This window comes from Uranotaenia lowii, chromosome 1 (assembly GCF_029784155.1).
Source record: "Uranotaenia lowii strain MFRU-FL chromosome 1, ASM2978415v1, whole genome shotgun sequence".
Classification (NCBI taxonomy): Eukaryota; Metazoa; Arthropoda; class Insecta; order Diptera; family Culicidae; genus Uranotaenia; species Uranotaenia lowii.
The window spans coordinates 14,141,547-14,159,572 of NC_073691.1; the positions used below are offsets into that span (position 1 = coordinate 14,141,547).

At 37.8% G+C, this 18,026-nt stretch overlaps 3 protein-coding genes across 6 annotated transcripts in view; 1 reads left to right on the forward strand and 2 right to left on the reverse strand.

The window, feature by feature from the left end:
- LOC129753303 (diacylglycerol lipase-alpha) overlaps positions 1-18,026 on the reverse strand; it is a 108,688-nt gene that overhangs the window by 4,870 nt on the left and 85,792 nt on the right. The window contains exons 8-9 of the mRNA XM_055749133.1: positions 16,354-16,377; positions 10,325-10,457 (exon numbers count right to left, since the gene is read on the reverse strand). Of these exons, the coding sequence (XP_055605108.1) occupies positions 10,325-10,457; positions 16,354-16,377 (157 nt within the window). The remainder of the gene's footprint in view (positions 1-10,324; positions 10,458-16,353; positions 16,378-18,026) is intronic.
- Positions 1,986-4,938, reverse strand: LOC129753462 (uncharacterized). Of its 4 annotated transcripts, none has more exons than XM_055749435.1 (4): positions 4,542-4,938; positions 3,242-4,482; positions 3,050-3,182; positions 1,986-2,915 (listed from the first exon to the last, which is right to left on the reverse strand). In XM_055749435.1, exons 2-4 carry the CDS (start codon positions 3,274-3,276, stop codon positions 2,658-2,660), a joined length of 426 nt encoding a protein of 141 aa, XP_055605410.1. In that variant the 5' UTR covers positions 3,277-4,482; positions 4,542-4,938; the 3' UTR covers positions 1,986-2,657. The 4 variants fall into 4 exon arrangements, with proteins under 4 accessions (XP_055605410.1, XP_055605473.1, XP_055605340.1 ...); XM_055749498.1 differs by having other exon boundaries at positions 3,242-4,298; positions 4,353-4,938; XM_055749365.1 differs by having other exon boundaries at positions 3,242-3,639; positions 3,703-4,938.
- Positions 5,923-9,570, forward strand: LOC129753375 (uncharacterized). Its single transcript, XM_055749224.1, has 2 exons — positions 5,923-6,108; positions 7,481-9,570. Exons 1-2 carry the CDS (start codon positions 6,061-6,063, stop codon positions 8,627-8,629), a joined length of 1,197 nt encoding a protein of 398 aa, XP_055605199.1. The 5' UTR covers positions 5,923-6,060; the 3' UTR covers positions 8,630-9,570.

Below are 18,026 nucleotides of genomic sequence, written 5' to 3' on the forward strand. Positions count from 1 at the left end.
TTTTTTTTACATATATATGAGACGAATTAATTTTGTATTGTGTTAATCATTCTAGCTATTTAGAGAATTTAGGAAACGCTACAAACGACTGCGGACGGAATTATTTTCTTGTTTCAGCTCATCAACAAACGATACAAGAAAGCAACACGAAAAAGCCATCCCGCATACTAAAAAACTGTATCTTAAACAGTCTACACGATACATCTACTACACCAGAAATGGTGATGGTCTTTGTTAGCGTAGCAATTATATTAGACTTTACCTCAAGAACGATAAGAACGTAACATGAACGTTCATGTGGAAAAGTGATGGTTTCTGAAAAGGTGAAAGAACGGTATGGACAATATATTTAAATTTTTCTGTAATCGTTAAAATGATCTCCAACCGTTACCCATAGCGTTCATGTTTGATGTCAAACCCCCGTCAAAAATAATCTTAACGTGGGTCAGAGATGCCAGATGGTTTTTTTTAAATGTACATATTCATGCAAATAAATTATACATTTTCAAAATCAAAATATTTTGTAAAGTTTATAGCGTAGAAGTGAATGATAATGCTTTTACGAATCATTTTGATAAAAATCAGCATTTCTGAGCAAGTTGCAAGATTACATCAAGATGAAAAGGGTGTAGGAAATAAAGGAGAAGGAAATAACAACTGGCAAAAAAGTTAATCATTTGTAAAGTTGTGAACATGAAGTGGCGTTAATTCGATAAAAAATATTCATTGAGTTACACGCAATCACAAATTTGACATTCGAGCTGTAGCATTATCTCAAACAGCTTAATTTTTTGGAGAAACAATAATTCTTAATTCGATTTGAATCCTGGGTAGAATTTGAAGTATTGATGGTTTGTGTTGTTTCTTTTGCTGTTGTCGCCAGTAATCGTTTTTTGAAGAGATTTTACGAAAGTCGTCACAAATTAGGATTTCAATATATTCACAAATATTGTTAAAACATGAAACCTGGCACCACTGACGCAAACGGTCTGCATTTGTTTTGGTGCGCCGGGAAAATTTTTTTCGCAGCTGAAAATTATTTAAATTTTCGCTGAACCGGCTGGATTTGGTGCAATCGGCAATGCTTAGGCATTCCGTTTTAACGGAATACAAAAACCCGATGGTGACAGGTATGTAAAATTACAACTCTTCGAAAAACAGACCTAATGATATTGTTTCACATATTTTAGGTTGTGCACCCGGAACTTCCACAGTTTTGATTCACACTATGGAATCGGCTTCAGCTACAAACGAACGACTTTTCGGCAACTTAATGCTTGGTGAAATTTGTTGGCCCATTATCAAATTGAATTCATCGATGCACGACGAATATCTTCAAGAACCACACAGGGACGTGCTGGCACCGGAACCATCTACAGGGCGTGCTGATCAAAATTTTCGACAGGAGGAAGCAGAATGAAAATTACCCGCTGGGACTAGATTAAGGGTAATATTCGTTATTTTAATTAAGAAGTTTAATAAAAATTGTGAAATGTAAAATATTTCTAATTGTTATCCGAAATGTTCCCAATAAACATGGCAAAAACTTTGCATTTGTGTGCGTGCTCTTTTCACGAATGGTTTCTCAAACAATCTGCGTAAAGTTGGAATAACGTATAGTCAAATCGTTACTGAACGTATCTACGTAAAGGTTGAGATAAGAGGAGCTCTTCAAAATAACTATAAGGACTACAGTTCGATGAACTAAATATGTTTTCCACAATTGGTTTTTCAACCTTAACCGAACTGCTTGTAGAACAGTTCTCTCATACAAATGTTTAAACAGTTTTTAACAATTACATAACCTAACGACATATTAAAAATACTGTGAATTTGGAATTCACGATTAGGCCAACGTTTTTCAAGGTTTGAATAATCGTTTGCTAAACGTTTTTTTACGCTTTATTAAATCGTCGTTTGATTATTTGAGAAATCGTTTGGTTACAATCCTCATTTATGCGGGATTCGATAACATGCTAAGCTTTCGATCAGCGAAAATCAACGACGACAACGAATTGGAAAAATTCTACCTCATACAACAATTGCACAAGCTGTAAAAAGTAACATACATTAAAAAAAAAAAATTCTAAAAACAAAATTAAATAAATTGATTCATTTTCGATAACTTTTTTTTTAATTTAAATTTGTGCTTAGGTAAAGTATCCATCGGGCAATTTTTTTAACGGTTTGACGTTTTTTTTATTTTTATTGCTTTTTCACGGGAGTTTAAGTTTTTTTTTCAATTAGTGAATGTACAACACGTGCGGCATTTTTCTGACCGTTGAGGTAAACTAATGACAATTTTATTAAAATTAGATTTCAATTGCGGTTCAATTATAACTTTTAGTGAAATAGTTTTGTGCACGGTAAAAATAAAAAACTCGGCCGCAACTTTTTTGTATGCAACCCGGACAAAAAGTGCAGGGACTTAATGTTAAGTTTAATGCATTAAACTCAACTTTAAGTTTAGCGTGTTTAACTCAACGTTAAGTTTAGTGCATTTTACTCAACAGAAAGTTTTTCCATGTTTTCTCGCCAGTGCGTCGAATCGTATAGAATCGTTAAAATTGGCAATCTCAATAGAATCAAAAATGAAACAAGAAGGAATTTAACTTTTATTTCTTTATTTATGGGTTTATTGTAAATGTATTGCTTCCCTACCAGATCATGCACTCGTCTTTTTTGAGGGCAACGGCGGCCCTGGTGGCAGCAGCTCCAGCAGGCTTAGCTTCATTCGGATGTTGCGAGCACCGCAGAGTACTATCACATGCGGGAAGTATTCGACTATCATGACCGGAACGAGGGCTGCTATTTTCGTCGTACTCTCTATGACTGGCAATTTGTATCCGATCAGGAATCTTACGGGATAGCTTAAGATTTTGTTGCTGATCGTCGCGGGTGGCGGTTTCGGCTACCTGAAAACGGATATAAAAAAAACTTCATTATTTATTTGTTAAAAGGATTTTTTTTTTATTATGAACCTAAGTCGGAATGTGGTTTGTGAGTCTTGAGCCCATGAACGTGAACAGGATAAATAAAATTAACTCACCCTCATAATCATCCATAAACGGTCTCGAATAAAATCACGGGGCCCCAAAATCCGTTTGCATGCAGCGCAACGTGAACAGCTTTTAAGCCACAGCTCCATCACCGCCTGAAGGATATGATTTCGATGCTCTTGCCTGAAAATATGAGTTAATAAATTAATAATAGTTAGTATAGGTCTAAATTGATTTATTACCTCAAGTCGAAGCGTTTATCCGGAATTCCTGACATTAATTATGTTGTAATAATTCTTTGTAGTCAAACTTTTAATGACTTTCGGAACTCTGAACTCGGGCATGTGGACGATCATCTCCCGTGCGGGGTTCTTCGCTTATCGGATGTAAATACTTTCCCAAGAAAGTTCTCGTTTGGCCACCTTAACAACGAGGCCAGTTTACTGTGCCAATCTAAGCCCGAGTCTTGTAAACTGAGAATTTGTACCAACTTGAAAGCTGTTATAAGACTGTCATAAGAAGCAAGAACCTTAATTATTTTTTTGATTTTTTCCTATCCATCGTAGCGAATAGTTCTCGTGTTTCTTCCTATGTTCCGATTCCAACTTTTACAAAGTATCTTGTGAAACGTCGATGTAATCTTAAAAATAATGAAAACGTGTCAATTATTACTTTTCAACCAACCAATCTGCAAAATACTTACCAATATAACGAATATAACGAAATTTGTTCTTATATTTGGTAGGGTCGCTAACGCCCACTCAGAAGAAAATCCTCAGACGCCAGATCTCTGTCAACTGTTGGCGCTGACACAAGACAGCTGTTTCAAATCTGCCACGACTACAACCCGCTCCGGTTAATTTTTGAACGTTTCACCGGCCTTAGTCAAGTCCTGGCCTGAGTTCTGAGGGATTTGTTTATCCTGGCGCAGCTGCTGATTCAACAGCTCCCGGACGCTGGAATTGGCCCAAATTTGCCCAAATGTAAAGGGCATAGTTGCCTAAACAACTGATTGAATTTGCCAGTTCATTATAATAATTAATTGCTTTCGGACCAGATTATCCTTTCGAACTTATTGAAAGCAACGGTGGTAACAGCTTCAGTACACTTGGTTCCAGCCGAAGGTTGCAAGCACCGCAGAGCACTAGCCCATGGGGGACTGTTTGGCACAGATTCCGCTGAAATCTGTTGGCATTTGATGTTTGGTTACATCGTGCCGGTGCTCCAGCTTGTTTTGTAATTCGGACACTCTTACTCTTTCCAAATAACTTCGAAACTTGTTCAGGAAATCAGCAGTACCTGGCAAATCAACAAGAAATTACAATCGAATTAATTTAAACTTTAATTATTTACCTGATCCGTCTTTTTTTGATAAACTATTTCCAGCCATGTTCTCCCGGCACCAACCAATTATCCGGTGAGGAATCTGACGTACATCATATTCCGGTTTCTCCTCTAAATGTTTAGCACATCCTGAATTATCCTGCGGGCAAGATTTAACTTAAGTAGGCCCCTCAATCATAAAAACACCTTTCTACTTACTTGATATGGTGGAAAAGTATTGCACAATCGATCCGCATGCTAAAGGAAATCCGCTTCCGGGGAGCCGATGAATGCCGGGAATAACCAAAGTCGACCAGAGCTGACTTGCTGGATATTGCTCTTAGGGAAATCACAGATAACAGATAGCGAGCCCCGAACAAAAATGTGTTGAAAACGTGTGTGAGAATACCAACCTAAGTTTCAAACCAATTCGTAAGTGGACTAACATCCATAAGATGTCGCTACCAGTACAACATTTTTTTTCATTTTTTCGACACGATTAGAAATGAATACTCATCGCTTATTTCAAAGGGGGCCAGTGCAATATATGACAGTAACACATTTTTTGTGTAATAAATTTAAAAACATCATGATTTAAAAAAATTCAAATCATATTCCAATCACACTTCAATCGCTGTCATATGCCTTGTTGTATCAATATTGGCGCTGAGTTGAAAGTTGAATTCCAAGTTTTGGAGTATGGGCTGGGATTTTACTATCGGTAAATAGTTTTCTAGAACAGAAAATGTGAACATAAATGTTATAATTGTAAATTATGGGTCGATGACTTGTAAATCATGATTAATAATAACTTTATTCATTTCTAATGATTACTTATCCTGAGTTACGAGTCCTCATGTATCAATCTCAGGTAATATCAACCGGAATATCGACCCATAATTTACAATTATAACATTTATGTTCACAATTTCTGTTTAAGGAAATTGTTTACTGATAGTAAAATCCCAGCCCAAACTCCAAAACTTGGAATTCAACTTTCAATTCAGCGCCAATATTGATAGAACAATATGGGGCATATGCTGAGACATATGACAGCGTTTAAAGTGTGATTGGAATATGATTTGCATTTTTTTTTAAATCATGATGTTTTTAAATTTTTTTTACATAAAAACATGTGTTACTGTAATATATTGCACTGGCCTTTAAGATAAGCTATGAGTATTAATTTATAAGCGTGTCGAAAAAAGGAAAAAAATAAGTGTACTGGTAGCGACATCTTATGGATGTTAGTCAACTTACGAATTGGTTTGAATCTTAGGTTGGTAATCTCACACACGTCTTGAGCTCCAGCCCGAACTCTGTTCTCTGTGGGGAAATCCACATTCCAACGTCGATATAACTTTCCGGAATGCGCTCTGAATGTAATTATTTCGCATCGGTGAAAATCGCGAAATCAGCAACGCGCTTGAATCAAACAAAATGGCAACTGCAAAAGTACGTACTTGAAAGTTTAATGGGAAAAACTTTTGAGTTGCATACAAAATAAGGAACGAAAACTATGCAAACAAAAGAAAATCCCAAAAATCTCTCGGTTGCGTAGAAATAACTTACTCGGTAAGTTTGTGACAGTTTGCGTGTGTTTTCAAAAAGATTACATCAATTGTACCATCCGAGTACCCCTCGTCGGCATTCTGATTTCGTTTGTTTTTTTTTCTGTTTATGTTTTTTTCGGATTCATGCGGCACAAAACGCGTGATAATTTTTCCGTTAAAAGTGAATGTTTTTCTTTCAAAATCTTCTTAAAATAATCCGAGTAAACAATATGGTAAGTGGTATATTGTAATTTTTTTTCGTCATAAGTAAGTGCCAGATAGCATTATATGATTTAAAATGTGCTTTAAGCTTTGATAAAAATCTATGAGAATTATTACAAATCCTAGATTGAATGGTTTAAAAGTTGGGGGGAAGATTGGGATTGGAAACTTGCGATTTTAATACAGTATTAAGGTTCAATATACTGAACACTGAACACAAATTTAGAGCTTGGATTTGAAGTAAGCATTACAATCTCTATTTTTCAAATTTCAGAATCTCTTTCAGAATAAAGTTTTTGGATTTAAAATTCAGGTTCAGCTGTATAAAAAGAAAAATACTCTCATGCAGTTCCAGAATAGAAATAGAAATTCATCATTTAGATAAAAAAAAAATCCGTTAGATTCATAATTAAAATTTGAATCATTCAAAATTGCACTTTAAGATTTGGAATGAATGAAAATAGTTAAAAAAAATTGAATTCAGACTTTGGGGTTCACTATTAAAATTTACAATTATTAGAATTAAGAATGAGCAGTTAAAATTGGAAACATAGATTCAAAACTGAAATTTCATTACACTGCCCCAAATTTGTATGGGAAATTTGAAGCTATTGAAATGTTATGCGCTGCAGGCTTAAATTGATCCTAGGCCTAGCACAATACCTCATGCCAAATCTGGGCCAGATCGGATCACGGGAAGGGGTCGCTCAACGAGCCTAAAGTTTGTATGGGATTTTGAGACATTTTGTTCGGGAGGAACATGAAAATCTAGTCATGAATAACTTTGGTCCTCTTCGGTCGATTTCTTTTGAAAACGGGTTTTCTCAAAGCTTAAACTATGACAAATATTTCATCCGAAGACTGCATTTTGATTCGACTTATTATAAAAAAAAAACTTCAAAAATGGGGTAACTAGACTTTAAGAAAAATCATTTTCAAAAGAAATCGGCCCAAGGGGACCAAAGTAATTTATGAAAAATGGATTTTCGTATTCCTCCCGAACAAAATGTCCCAAAATCCCGTAAAAACTTTAGTTGAGCGACCCCTTCCCGTGATACGATCTGGCCCAGATTTGGCATGAGATCTTGTACTAGGCCTCGGAACAATTTAAGCCTGCAGCGCATAACTTTTTCAAATGTCGGGTCATTTGGGGCACTCTAATATTCATGTTAAATTCAGAATTCAGATTCAAAAATCAAAATAAATCTTCTAGAATTGAGGATACGAATTCAGAATTCAAACTTCGAATTGAGATTATTATTTTTCTATTCATATAAAGGTGGAGTTTTGATGAAGAAATCGAACATAGAATTCATTCTCTCAATAGTCAGATCAAATCCAGCCGTGGTTATAAATCTAAACCGAGACCATTCCATTTTCCAGTCCGATGATCGCGTATGCCCGGAATTCGTGGGACCGAAGTCCTCGTCCGCGAGTGCCCGAAAACGAAGCTACGATTTCCAGTTTTCGCTACCGGGACCGGAATTGGATAGCCCCAGCAGCAGTGACGATAAAAGCAGACTTTTACCGTTGCTGCAACCGATGGACGTTGACCTGGATGAGACAGAAATTCGGCACCGAAACCGGCAGTTCACCTCGAAGAAACAAAAATTGAACAACGGAACATTTAAACGCAAAATCCGGAAGCTGGTAAACGAAGATCGGAAATCGGAAAACCAGCGGTCTAGCTCAGGGTGGAGAAATATTTTCCGATTGAGGAATCTATCTATTGGATCGATTGTTGTGACGTTAGTCGTTTTGATGGCCTTTGGCATGAAGGAAGACTTTCGGAATGATTTCTTCAAACTGTACCTTAGACAGTATTACTCTTTGCTGTACGGTGTCGAAGATTACTGCAGTCAGGGTTTGGATTTTTCGAACGTTACGACGGCTTTGAAACAGCGAGTCGTTGGGCAATCGGTGGCCATCGATCGAGTGACGAATTTCTTCAACGAAAACCGGAACCAGATTTTTTCATCGGCGGCCCTTTTGGGTCCATCAGGAGTAGGGAAATCTTTAATGGCACGAGTAATCGCGGAGAATTTTCAGTGGCACACGAATGTTCATCTATATGATTGGGACAGATCTACAACTATAGAAAAGCACTACCTGGTGTTCCATTCATTCATCGACGAAATTTGGAACCGAGTGGGTAAGGAAGGTAGCTGTGGTCGTCACTTGCTAGTGATTGACCGACTCCCTAGTGACAATCTGTCATTAGTTGATCATATTCACCATCTGATTAACTATACTGCCCGGCAGAATAAGCTCCCGATAACGGTTCTGTTTGTGTTTCAAGATTTTTCGTTTACTGGTTATGAACGTTTCTCTGACTTAAGTACGTCGATAGAGAAAATTTTCCTCGAACACCTGGCCCAGGAGAATCTTTTCGAGTGTATCCGATTGGAACTGGAAGAAATGGATGCAAATTTCGATGATTGTTCGATGGAAGATTTGCTTGCAAGTATCGATGTGCATAGGTTGGGTTGTAAGCCAGTGAGAGCCAAGATGGGCTTGTACTGTTACGCTTGACTCGCGAATTCTCAACTGACGAACCCTTGGTGATAATTAATTTTGCAATATTTATGTTCATTATATTAATTCTCTTAAAGGAAATTAATAAAACAATTTCAAGATAAAATGCATATCATCAAACGACAACGATACTCTTATCTGTTGAGGTTAGGATTTGATTTTTACTCAGTAAGCATTCCAAATGTTGAACCAAAGACTACGGACATAAAAAATAGGATAATAAACAAGTTCTTATAAAGAATTTATTATGCGTTTCAGTAGATCAACGATCTTTAAGCAAAACATCCAAGAAACTCAAAATAATTAGATCCTGAACCCGAGTATAAGCTCATGATCCAGTGCAGAAACTAAAATATTAGTTATTTTATAAGAAAGAAACCCTGGAGAAGTAACTGGAAATGACAAAATCCACAATCATCGTATAGCCTCGTGATCAGTTAACGAAACTAAAAACGATAAAAAACTGAACTCGGGGGAGTTAATGGAAGAATACCATTAAGTGGTAAAATCCCGGAAAGGGTAAAAGCTCTCGGTCAGGAAAAGAATCTAAAAATTACAGAATCTTGAACAGAAGTGAAAACTTTGTTAAAAATGAAGAAATTCGAGAGACAAAATCCTTAATCTTAAGCGCATGGTCAAGTGAAGCAACTTAAAAAGGGACAAAATCCTGAACCCGAGAGTAAATGTTCACGACATTATTATGAACCCGAATAAGCTCACAATCGGAGAAGACGATAAAATGCTGGACTCAAGTATGGATAATAAATTACTAAATCATGGACCCGAGTATAAGGTCATGGTCAAGTAAAGGCGCCGAGTATAAATTCTTATGATTAGAAAAAAAAGAAAGAAGAAATAAAAAACAGAATCTTGAACCGAGTTTAAGCTTAAGATCATTGTACGATTATTCTCAAATGAGCAAATGGGCAGAAGAAGAAATGAAGAGGAAGTTAAAAAAACTAAACCTGATAGAAAACGATTTAATTTCAACACGTCCCAAAACTAAAGACAACGTAAATATAAGAATCAATGGAAAGAAAAGGTAAATGAAAAAAGGAAGTGTTTTTTGATCCACAAACCTGTATTTTATGTTCGGTTCAATTTGCATTACATTGGTTAGGCATAAGTTTTGTACAATCTAGAATCTACTTGAAATAACAACAATCTAAAAAATACGATACAGATAGAAAAAAAAGAGCTACACTACTCACTGATAAGAAGAGATAACAGTTGAAACAAGACTTCGTCAGATTTCGTCTAAAAATTATTAAAGAAATTCGGTATTCATTAAATACCAAACTAAACTGAATACCATGATATAATTATATGAATTCGTAAATTTCAAAGTTGTATCGTCTTATCAGTGCTTAAGCTATATAACAACACTATACATCTAGATCTAGAATACACAAGTAAAACAAACAAAGGCCACTACACAATGTCATCCGGAATAAGCTGCTTAAGCGAGTGGCAATCTACAGAAGTGGCGGTGCCGCCGGTGGAAACAATGGCAGCGGGTTCTACGGCACTCAACGAAGAGCAAGATGACGAAGAAGTTCCGCTGCGATAGCTTCTGAAAGTCGCCTGAGGCGGAACAGTAACGATAGTAGCAGCAGCCGAACAGCTTGGAGCTGAGGTTGAGGCGGAAGCAGAATTTCCCGGCACCACCAGGTCAGAGGCGTGCTTTCTTACCTTGTTCAGGGCGGCCAGCACCTGATCGGGCATGTGGTCCTGCAGCATCCCCGGCGAGATGAGCACCTCGTCGAAGTCGGTGTTGTCGGCCCAGATCGCCTGGAACACCGGGTCGTGCTTCTTCAGAATTTGCCTGCGGTAAGGTGGTTTTGGTTTTCGGAAATTTTCGTGGAGAAAGGATAAAGAGTAAAATTCGAAATTGTTAATGTTGCGTTTTTTATGTTTGATCTTTATTGTGGGTTTGGTTTTATTACAGGTTCAAATGGATTTTAGTTTCCTAATTCTACTAGGGAGATCTACTAAGAAAGATTTCAAATGAACCAGTTTTTAAATCTACTCAAACGAAAATACAAGGTATATCAAGAAAAATGTGAGGTACCTATTATTATTTCACGCTTTCTAAAATTTCTTTTCATTCTAGATCGTCGTTTAAAAAAAGTACAGACGCACGCTATGTAAAGAGAACCACTCGCGTTCATATTTTTTTCATTACAAATAAATAAGGAATAAAAAAATTGAAATAACATTCGCCTCTTGAATGTCTCAACATCTCGTGGGATTTGAAGATGAGTACAGACTGACAGGAAGTGAGCTCAAAGTGCCACGATTGTGGACGGTGGATGGCCCACCAAATGGAAAACGGAGGCTAGTTTCAATGCTCAAAGCCGGTGGTTTACTATTTAAGAAAAAAAACTTGAAAGAGAATGGCTATTAAAATTTCATCCAACGAGCAGTCCTGGAGAAGACATGAGAGCGACATTCTTACAACCATTTTCATGTCTTTCGACCACAGATTGATTATTCTCGGTATTCACAGTTTAACCGATTATTAAGAGCTAAAGCATATTTTCTCAGGTAATTTTCTTGGTACCGTAAAACGGGGTAACTTTGATCACCGGGGTAACTTTGACCATCACTAAATTTTTCCACATTATCATCAATAACTTACCTTATAGTTTGAATTTTTTAAAACTGTTTTCTACGTTTGGAAGCCTATTAATTGAGTATCAAATAGACGAAATTTGGTTTGTATTTGAAATTGTTTTTTGGTAGCAAAAATGTAGGTTTTAAATCTTAAAATATCTGTTTTTTTCCAAGGCTCGCGAAGAAACAGCTCTCCTGATGATTCCAAAAAGCATTCAGAAGCAAACGGGTTAATGAATATGAAAGAACAACTGTTTTTCTTTGTATATGAACAGTTATAGTGCTATTTTTATAGTCATTTAACAATTATTTTTTTATATATAAAAAGTAAGGAAATTTTCCACGAATAAGCCCTTTTTGGACAAATGGATAGAAATCCTATCAAATGATTTACTCTGAAGAAAAAATGAGATTGGATATAGTGGGAGGGCCTAAGGGAATTTGTGAAGGTTAAAATTTCATTTGTATTTCGAAACTAAAACTATTTAGAAATTATTTAAATTTTTGCCCCTTAATGTATGCAGCATAATGCTTTTTTTTTCGATTATAAATGTTTTTAAAAGAAAACGTTAATAAGAAAGGTAAAATTGATAATTTAGAGTTTGTAAACAATGACGAAGGTGTTTTGAATCCCTTACGATCAAGAAAGCTCGTTAAATTCGTCAAAATGGAGACTGATCAAAGTAACCCCATAGCATCGATTCCTGAACAGCGACGAAATCGATTTTAAAATCAAATTTAAAGTTGACAAATAAATTTCTGCAACCATTTTTTACGTTCAAAGGAGTGCAGTACTGGTTTTAAAAATATAAAACTTGCCATACTCCCCTTAACAGGAAAAATATTCGAAAAATATTGAAAAAAGTGATCAATATTACCCCGGATTACGGTACAAAGAGTCATGACTTCCATGACAACAACTCCAAATGGTCCCTGTTGAGTTTGGATATTTTCTTAGTAACCTATGACTCCGCCGTTAAGATAAACAAGTTTGTATCCAAGCAATAAGTTTTCTGTCGAGTATAAAACACGCTTGGCAGCTAATAAATCTTCAATCTTAGTTTCTACTTAAACCAAACTAGGTACACGAGTTTTTATTTCACGCCACTTTACAAGTGGTTATGGGCCCAGAATAGTTTGGTCAAAGAAGTTCAAGAAAAGTGAAGTTTTCCCAAGATGGTTCTTCCCAGAGGTGATGGTACATGGTCCCCGGAGCGAAGGAAATGGCAGAGGCTCAAGCAACAGCAGAAGCCGTACTGGCGGTGTCCAATCCGGTCAAGGTGACGGCGGACGGCACCCTGCGGTCCGTGCGCGTTTTCATGGAAGTTCAGTGAGTCTGCCGGCTATCGAAAAGCTGAAGGGACGGATCAAATACTCTTCTTGGTCCTTTTCGATGAAGATGATTCTTGTAGGGACGCACCTTGCTTCATACCATTAGTATTGAACAGACCTAATATAAAACGTAACGTGAACAATCAACGAGCAACTGTCAGGAGTAACGGCATGAGCGAAAGGAAAGGAGAGGAAAACGGGGACTTGGATTTAGACGCTGGAACGGATTGGACGTGTGTAAGGTTGCAGGAAAAGTTCGGGGTTTCGTGGAATAAATTTGCAGTGGAATTGGAAAAGAAACGTGTCTTTTGATTCTGTACAATTCTCATCCGAGAAGGGTCGTGGCGTGCCGTCAAACCGAGAGATGGCGACGATGGATCAGGATATGGACGAGCGAGCGTTAGCTGCCATTTGTATGAGCATCGAGAAGAGCAAGTTTAGTCTGGTGAAGAACGCGGAAACAGCACAAGAGGTCTGATACAAGCTGGCAAAGGCATTCCAGGACGATGGATTGAACCGACGATGCGGTTTACTGGACAAGCTGACGTCGTTGAAACTGGAAGATTTTGAGAACGTGGAGGATTACATCGACGAGTTGGTTACGACAACCGACAATTTGTGAGAAATTGGATTCGACGTCAACGATCAGTGCCTGGTATCCTTGTTGCTGAAAGGTCTTCTGGCTTATCATGCTCCAATGATGATGGGCATTCAAGTGTCCGGAATTGTACTGACGTCCGATGCTTAAAAAAAAAGATTCTTCAAGATATGAGATGGCCGTTGACGAGCTGCTGTGATGAGAGTGCGCTGTACACAAAGCATAAGTTCCGACATGCGAAGGCTGGTTCTCGATCTGGTAGGAACATCGCTTGTTTCAACTGCAATCAACTTGGCCATTATGCAGGTAATTGCCCTGATAAGCAAGGTTCTTCGAAAAATCCAGGAGGCTCGAATGGTAAGCCTTATGCGCGGTTATGGCAGCGAGAGGTCGAGACGAGTGGTTCTTCGATTCGGCGGCGAGCTCCCATATGACGAGATGGTTTCGCCAAGAGGGAAAATTTCGTGCATTCCATTAGCACGGCAAACAACGAGACGATACAATCTGTTGGCAGGGGCAACGTCTCCATGGTGCTTGAAGAAGGTCGCATTGAAATTCGCGATGTTCTTCTTGTTCCCGATCCAGTAACCAACCTTCTGTCCATCAGCAAAATCTGCAGCAAAGGGTTGCAGGTGGTGTTCCGAGCCGGTCGTTGCGAAGTCCTGGATGAAGATGGTGAAGTAATTGCATCAAGATCCGAGACGGATTGGCTATACAAGCTAAACCAAGGGAAACCGGCGAAGTCAATTCCAGCGGAAATATCAGAAGAACTAATGGGAATGGGATTGTTCTGTGATGTGGTTCCAAATCAGCCAAGAGTCAACCGAGGAACAAGCGACCAAAGTGTGGTTCCGGAGCGCGAGCCACAAGTCGAAACCCTGCAGGATGATCGTCCAGAAGCTGAGCCAAGTGTGGTGAAGCCTGTTGTTGCGCTACCGCCGCAACTAAAAATCAAGACCCAGGCAAGTATAAAGACTTTGTTTGTTTTAGTCCTGTTACTGGTGCTGTTCCTTTACAGTACGAGAAGGAGAGCGAACCAATAAACTGCACCGACGCTATAGGGCGTGTGAAGGTGGCCACGCAGGAAGAAGGAATGGGCTTGCTAAAAACGGGATCTGGAACCTGGGCAGGACGGCGATTCGAAACAAATGGGTTTCCAGGCGCAGACGAAAATCCGATGATCAACACGAGCGATACAAGGCGAAGCTGGTGGTAAAAGGCTATGCGGATGCAGATTGGGGAGGAGATTCAGATACTCAAAAATCCTCAGAAGCCTCAAACCTCAAAACCTGTGAGAGAATCTCGGGGGTTTTCCGCAGTTTGTGCCGAAGACACGGAGTGGTTTTGGCAACTGTGCCGTAAAAATGAGAGAGATTGTGGCAATATTTCACGAAAAATGCATTTCCAATGAAGTCTCTCTCCATCGTCGACCCCTGGTTAGAGTTACTGAAAATTTGACAGAAAAGAACTTTGGTCTAGTTGAGGCCAAGTTGCCTGTTGATAACTTAGATTTATCAATTCAAAGGATAGGCCTTTGATACAGCCGAGACAAAATTGCCGGTCTAAGATTTTGGTCCAGTTAAGGCAAACTTGATAGTTACGGATCAAAGTCCAGTTAAGGCAAAGTGTAGTTGAGGCGAATAAGTCATTTGAGAATTTTGGTTCAGTTCCTCCCGCTGGTAGAGCCGGAATTATTGAAAAGATCGTCAGCTTTGGAATAAGTGAAAGGTTGCCGACAGGAGTCATTGAAGATGTCGAGCCAGAGCCATTGAAAAGATTTTTCAGTCAAGAATCACTGGAAAATCAAAGAGCCTTAGTTTGTTGGCATGGAACATCTCATCTCAGCTGTTCGTAGATCAGTCTTCCTTTTTGACAATATTTTATTAAGTTTACGAAGAAAGAACCTTCTAAATATTCCCCGGAAAGTAATCGAATTTTCCGGAGAAACCGAACTGTAAACTAATTACATTCGCTTTTCCGCTATTTTCCCTTATACCGAAACCACTAGCCGACAGCAGTGGTAAAATATTCAGCTACTTTTCAGCTACATTTAGTCCCGTTTTCAACCGTCAGACAACCACGGAACACCAACGTACAAAGCTTAGAGTAGGGCAAAGATCTTTGAGTATTAAGATAGTCGTGAAAACTCTTTAAACTATAGAGGTTTTCAGTTTTTATTTGCTAGGTTTTTTTTCCCGGCGTTGTTTTATTTATTTTGACAGTAGCGTGTGTAACACGAACAACCGCTTTCCGGAACCACCATATCGGAGTCGGTTGGCAGTTTTAGTAGATTGCGAGAGCTTGGCACCTTGCAAGATTTTCACAGATTTTTCGACTTGAGTAAACATTTTTTCTGACCTTTTACCCGATTCGTTCCTGAAAAAGAAAGAAAATAAACGGAAAGAAAATCGGAATAAATCACATCTTCACAACCACGCGACGCGGTCCATGAAAACGAACGGAACGAGCTTCCCGAAAAAGTAATTCCGGTCCGAACGGGACCGGACATAACGCGCTGTCTCTCTCTCTACCGAGTTAATAGATTTACGATGGCAGAGGTCGGTTGGTCGTTTTGGTCCTGCTGACGAGGCCGTTTTTCAGATTTTTAGGGTCGTCGTGTGGTTTTGTTCGTTTGTTTGTTTTCTTTTTGGTGGTTTTATTAAGCCGATATAAATATACATAAATACCGACCCGGAGGAAAGCGAAAATATAATGGGCCTCTCTTTTGGGCGGAAATAATGTAATCAGTAACTTTATGTAATTAGTTGTATTTTTTTTTCCGGTGGCGAATTATTGAATGAATGTAGGCGACAAGTTTGGCAGTGAAACTTGTGCCTTTTGGTTCAGTGTTGTTGAGTTCGACATCAGTGTTGCCCAAAATATTTTAAATTATTGTAGTATTTTTCCTTACATTATGATTCATAATCGTTGCACTGTAAAAGATTTTTTCAAGAGGTTTTAGAAAAAATTAGGGTCAAATATCAAAAACAAAAGCAATCATCATTCTCAAGCTAAAGGGGAGAGGTGTAGAGGGTTTTTTTTCAATCAATCAATTAAGCAAGCAAGCAGGAAAGCAACAAATCTTCTTTTGGTCCTTTGAATCAATGGGAGAGGTCGCGGGTCTCTACGGAAACACGGGGTTTCTCTATTGGGTAGTAAATCCGCTCTAGCGTACCTCCAACCTCTCTCGAATCTGTGCCTAGGCGAGAGATGAAAACCGGAAGCAATATCGCGATAGAAAAAGAAAAGAAAAAAACAAGTTGTCGAGCATCGATTAGCGCAAAATTGTGTGCGTGTATGCAATCGTGATAACATGTGTTTGTTACGAAGAAGAAACAAATATTGAGAGAGATCATGAGAGGGGAAAGTGTGCCGAGGAAAAGATGCTGAATGTGGCGTTATGCTGATGAAGAAATATAACCCGGTCGAAAAGTAGGCCATGGATGAAATTTACTACCTTCTTTAGTTGGGTAGGGCAGGGCGATTGATGGGGTAGCTATTAAGGAAATATGGCGAACGTTCGACAAAAAAGAAAGATACAGCCTTTCGTTTAATCGCACTCTCGTTCATCTCCCGGTCCGGGGGACTTGGAAAAATAATTTCCCTGGATGCGGAAAACTGTCAGAAAGATACCACTGCGCCTCACGGAACATGATAGGATAAAACGGGGAAAACTGTCACCGATGATGGATGGATGGTGTTGGCGAGTTGGATTGGGAGGCAGGATTGGTTTATTATGGCAGCAGCGCATGAAGTTGAACACCAACTCTTGTCATAAATCAACCGGGGTCACCCCCAAGTTGTGAAGGGAATTAACAGAAAGAATACATATTTCTAGTTGAGTGATTTTCGTACAGACAGGGAGACGCATTCCAGCCCACGCTGCCTACAGGTTGGTTCCACTTTTGACAAATTAGGCAATAAACATCATTAGTGACAATTCTAATGTCAAGGTCATGTTTTTTTTGAAGATCGCCCCATTAAGATCTACAAAGTTAGCTTAAAAGAGTTAAAATGGTCGAAGTCAGCATTTCTGACATTTTTTAAGATTTGACATTTGAACATTTTTGGCAATTGTATACTTTTTTTTAACAATTTCAATATAAAAAAAAACTGGTGATTTTGACATCTTTTAGATTTTTTTTTGCTTTTTTGTATTGCTCAATTTTGACAATTTTAATTTATTTGAAAATTTTAACGATTTTAGTTTTTACAATTTTAACAATTTTACATTTTAGATATTTTTTATGAAACTTTTGACAATTTTGACAGAAGGATTTGGAAAATAGAAATTTTGACAATTATAGACTTTTTTTTAACTTTGTGACGTTTTCAAGGGTTTGTTTTAAATTTTGTTCTATTTTAACAATTTTGATATTTATAAGTATTTTGATATTTTTCTCATTTTGTCAATTTTTGCAATAAGGACAATTCGATAGATTTGAAAAAATATCGGAAAATTTTACTGTATGGCAATTTGGTCACTTTGAAACATTGGAAATTGAATGTATTAGAATAATAATTTTGACAATTTTGGATTTCGACTTTAATTTATTGATAATTAAGACATTTTGATTTTTTTTAAAAATATTTCTGGCGTTAGAGCAGTTTTTACGTTACTTACAAGTTTGAAATCTTTTAACATATTTTGACAAATTTGCAAAAAAACTTCTAGAAATTTGAAAACTAAAACCATTTCGACAGTTCCGAAAAAATGGCAAATTTTATTGCTATGGCGATTTTTTTTTTATTTTTCACAATTCGAACCTTTTGACTTTATTGAAAAATTTCATTGAATTGATGATTTTGACAATGTTGAAAATTCTGATAATTTGAAAACTATGAAAA